General features: G+C 42.9%; 1 protein-coding gene across 1 annotated transcript in view; it reads left to right on the top strand.

Annotated features, from left to right (window-relative positions):
• LOC122559447 (serine/threonine-protein kinase 38-like) overlaps positions 1 to 4,906 on the top strand; it is a 64,308-nt gene that overhangs the window by 33,158 nt on the left and 26,244 nt on the right. The window contains exons 3-4 of the mRNA XM_043708897.1: positions 1,192 to 1,243; positions 3,181 to 3,303. Of these exons, the coding sequence (XP_043564832.1) occupies positions 1,192 to 1,243; positions 3,181 to 3,303 (175 nt within the window). The remainder of the gene's footprint in view (positions 1 to 1,191; positions 1,244 to 3,180; positions 3,304 to 4,906) is intronic.

A 4,906-nucleotide genomic window follows, 5' to 3' on the forward strand; every position in this document is an offset into this window, starting at 1 on the left:
TCTCTCTCTTTCTCCCTCCCTCCCTCCCTCTCCCCCTCCCTCCCTCTCCCTCATGAAGACGGGGTGTGTAGAAATGCCCACAGTAACTGCCGGTGTGGTTTAACCATTTCTTTGTATCACTGAAACATGATTCCTGTTACCTTCAAATTCTAGCCCTATTGGATATCACATTTAACATCCCATTTCTCCTTGTTGCTGACTTTCTGTATCTGTTCCTGACTTCTTAATGACTTATACACTTGGAGCCCCACCCGCAGTCTTCCTGCTTTCTAGTTTGTCACGATTCAGAGAGGCCCTTGATCTGTCATGTCTTGGATCTCAAGTCGATGTTGACTTCACACGTGCCTACACATGTCTCCGATATGCCTGTTCATTTAATCAACAGATATCTCCTTGTAAGTTTTCTTCTAAAAACGAATTTCTGGGATGTGGGGGTCACTGGCTGTGCCAGTATTTATTTACCATCCCTAATTGCACTTGAGAAGGTGGGGGTGAGCTGCTGCTGTCCATCTGCTGTAGGTCTACCCATTATATCCTTAGGGAGTTTGAGAGTCACATTTCTGTCTACAGTGATGACAAAGCTGCTTAGTTTTGTCAGCAGCAATATGTGGCTATGTTTTATTAATTAAGTAGCTAGTGAATACAGTAAATAATTGGAGGATCCCACCAGTTTCATCCTGCTAATCAGTGGTTGCAAAATCTCCCTACTATGTTTTCTGCCACGCAGCCATTTTCTAAATGATTGGTGCAAAACTAAAATTATTTCAACTTTAATTCCATCATTTTAAAAACTCTCTACACGTTAGGAAGGGTATGTTGGCATGATCAGAAATAAAGGACTATCAGCACTTCAATACAAAACACAAGCCTGACCCATCGTGTGGGAATGAAGGAGTGCTGCACTGTCTGAGGTGCTGTCCTCTGGGTGAGGCTTTAAGCCAGTCCACATTGTTCTGTGTCCTCTTTGTCTGTGGTCACACACATCCCATACATCCCAGCCTGTTCCGAATTTTGGCCCTTTCCATTAACTGCCCGATTAAACAGATTCTTAAATGTAGCTGTGATGCTCTGCTACATTGTAGTTTGTGCATTCCATAGCCTCCTGAACCATTCTCCCTCTCGCCAGACTTTTCAAAATCCATTTATTCATTCATGATTTTTAATGAGATATCTTTCTTGTTTCTCTTCCAGACAAGTACAATTAGAAAAAGCCATGGAGCAGGAAGGATTAGCTGATGAAGATGTAAGTCCCACCTCAGTGAGCTGATGACTTTGCCAATAATTCTCATTGGTGTTAAAACTTGGCGGTAAATTTTCATTGTCTTCTCTCAGGACTCTGTGTTTAATCGGTCAGACAGCACGGAAGCAGACCCTTCGGTCCAACCAGTCCATGCTGCTCATCATTGATGAAACTTTATTGCTGGAACAGCACAGCAGGTCAGGCAGCATCCAGGGAACAGGAGATTCGACGTTTCGGGCACAGGCCCTTCTTCAGGAATTCCTGAAGAAGGGCCTGTGCCCGAAACGTCGAATCTCCTGTTCCCTGGATGCTGCCTGACCTGCTGTGCTGTTCCAGCAATAAAGTTTCAACTTTGATCTCCAGCATTTGCAGACCTCACTTTCTCCTCCATGCTGCTCATCATCCCAAACGAAACCACTCCCACCTGCCTGCTCCTGGTCCATATCCCTCCGGACTTTTCCTATTTATGTACTTTATCCAAATGTCTTTTCTGTTTACTAGTGGACTTGAGGTCAATTAATAGCTTCATTTCTAGCAAAAGCTGTAAAAATAGCTTTAAATTGTAGAGTTGAGCGCTGTTGACTCCTTGTGGGGCAAACTAAAAATAAACAGAAGGCTTTCATTAAATTGTGTACTTCCTGATTTCTAAATCCCAAAATGTTTTAAAGCTGTTGAAATAATTTTCAAGTGGAGTCTGTTAGAATGTAGGAAGCACAATAGCAAAATCATGGGTGTTCTCAGAACGTTGAGATCATCTATTTTTAATGAGTGATAAACATTGACCAGGACACGAGGGAGAACAGTTCTGCTTTTATTCAAAATAATGGCTGTGGGATCTTACAAATCCACTGGAGGTGGCAGATAGGAGTCCCATTTAACTTACTTGATTGATTGGCACCTAATCCACCATGTTAATCATTCACTTCCTTCACCACCGACGCTCAGTAGTAGCAACGTGTACCATCCACAAGATGCACTGCAGAAATTTACCAAAGGTCCTCAGACAGCACCTTCCAAACCCATGACTGCTTCCATCTAGAAGGGCAAGGGCAGCACAGTGAGGTCAGGTTACAGCAGGATATAGAGAAGCTGCAGAGCTGGGCAGAAAGGTGGCAAATGGAGTTCAATGTAGGTAAGTGTGAGGTGATTCACTTTGGTAAGAGTAACAAAAAGATGGGGTACTGGGCTAATGGTCGGATACTTGGTAGTGTGGATGAGCAGAGGGATCTTGGTGTCCATGTACACAGATCTCTGAAAGTTGCCACCCACTTAAATAGTGCGGTGAAGAAGGCATATGGCATACTGGCTTTTATTGGTAGAGGAATTGAGTTCCAGAACCCTGAGATCATGTTGCAGTTGTATAAGACTCTGGTGTGGCCGCACCTGGAGTATTGTGTGCAGTACAGATGTTAGGGGTAGGTTCTTTACTCAGCGAGTCGTGAGTTCATGGAATGCCCTGCCAGTAGCAGTGGTGGACTCTCCCTCATTATGGGCATTTAAACGAGCATTGGATCGGCACAACATCGAGGGCCAAAGGGCCTGTACTGCGCTGTATTTTTTTTTCTATGCTTCTATGTTCTACATATATGGGAACACTACCCCCTGCGATTTCCCCTCCAAGCCATTTGTCATCTTGACTTGGAAATATATCACCATTCCTTCATTGTCATTGAAATCCTGAAATTCACTCTCTCTCCCACTACTCCCCCCCCCCCCCCCACCCCCCAAAAAAAAGGGACATTGTGGGTGTATCTCCAAAGGGAGAAAATAAAGATCGAGGTTAAGCGGTCAAATGGGACGTGATTATTGATGTCACTTGGGAATGTTTCGAGTGGTTTACTGTGTGCCCTTTCCACAGGTTATACCAGCAACAGTATGCAGAGTTCATATTAATTGTGATGACCTTTATTGATGTGTTCTTTGTGTTGTGTTTGCAACAGAAACAAATGCGAAGAACACAACACGCTCAGAAAGAAACAGAATTTCTTCGCCTCAAGAGGACGAGGTTGGGTCTGGATGACTTTGAATCTCTGAAGGTTATAGGAAGAGGTGCATTTGGGGAGGTGAGTCCAGTTTCAGTGTTTGGTTTATAAGCTTCTTGGAACCTGATGTTTCAAAACAAGTCCCCTGAGAGATTGGGTCAGCAGTTTTAAGTGTAGACAAATCGCCTGCTTTTACTATCAATCTGCCTTGGGGAGTAATGTTGCATTGGTGCAAGTTCCTGTTTCTGGAAATGGCTTCATTTTTTTTGGGTGAATTCTTCCATGCCAGGTTTAACAAAATTGTATATAATGCCATATTACTTTTTAATGTTGGGCTGGAAGGCGCTAGATAGTGCAGGATAGAACACCACCAGCCGCCACACAACAGGCTGTGTCTGGGAGTATATCATCATTTCTTCAGTGTTACAGGAACAAACTTCTGGAATTCTTTCCTGAGTACAGGAGCAGGGATGTCTTGCTGCAAATTGTGCAGGTTCAAGGTGAGGCCAGAGCTGGAGTGTTGTGTGTGGTTTTGGTCTTCCTCCCAGAGGAAGGATGTTCTAACGATAGAGGGAGTACAACAGAGGTTTAGATGAATTGTACATGAGGAGATCCAAACCCTCGCAGCCCTAAAAGTTCAGTAACCTTTCTATTTAAATGGTTTACTTCTTTTCTAGTCTTGCTGCCAAAATCGACATTTTAACATTCTCCCGCATTATACTCCATCTGCCAAATTTTTGCCCACTCCCTTAACCTATTTATATCTGTATGGCTGAAAGAAACAGGACATTGTTGGAACTTCTTCTTCTGCCTTGAACTGATCAGGGACAGACAAAACATTTCAAATGGAGCAACAATTTGTACTGTGTGAGAAAAAGATATTGATGGGTTGGCTGGCAGGTCAACTGTGATTGGATGGGGTGTTGCTACGAATAATGCACTAAGGAGTTATTGTCTTTCATGGTTTAGCTTCATTTAAAAAAAATCCATATCCGTTTGCAAGTGTTCTCGCAATTAGTGTCTGAGCTATATTAGGCAGAGTTCCATCTCTGAAGGACGTCACTTGGGGTTCTGATAACGATCTGACACCTTTTTTCACATGTTAACCTCTAACTTGATAAAATCCAGTTGAATCCATTTCCCGACTCTGTCATTGTGACCTTTCAGTTTTGGTGTTGCTTTTCCAATATCACTTCATTACTGCACTCATAGAGGGAAAACCTTCTTAATTGAGGGCACTGTACAGAGGTTCATCCCCAAGAAAAGAAAGATTATCCGGGGAGGGGTTAGACAGCCATGGCTGACAAAGGAAGTCAGGAAATGTATCAAAGAAAAAAAGAGATCCTATAAAGTGGCCAAGAGCACTGGGAAATCAGAAGATTGGGAAGGCTACAAAAACAAACAGAGGATAACAAAGAGAGAAATAAGGAAGGAGAGGATCAAATATGAAGGTAGGCTAGCCAGTAATATTAGAAATGATAGTAAAAGTTTATTTCAATACATAAGAAACAAACGACAGGCAAAAGTAAAACAATGGGCCACTTCAAACTGATGCTGGAAGGCTAGTGATGGGAGATAAGGAAATAGCAGGAGAACTTAACAAGTACTTTGCGTCAGTCTTCACAGTGGAAAACATGAGTAATATCCCAACAATTAAAGGGAGTCAGGGGGCTGAGTTGAATAT

This window comes from Chiloscyllium plagiosum, chromosome 19 (assembly GCF_004010195.1).
Source record: "Chiloscyllium plagiosum isolate BGI_BamShark_2017 chromosome 19, ASM401019v2, whole genome shotgun sequence".
NCBI classification, from domain to species: domain Eukaryota; kingdom Metazoa; phylum Chordata; class Chondrichthyes; order Orectolobiformes; family Hemiscylliidae; genus Chiloscyllium; species Chiloscyllium plagiosum.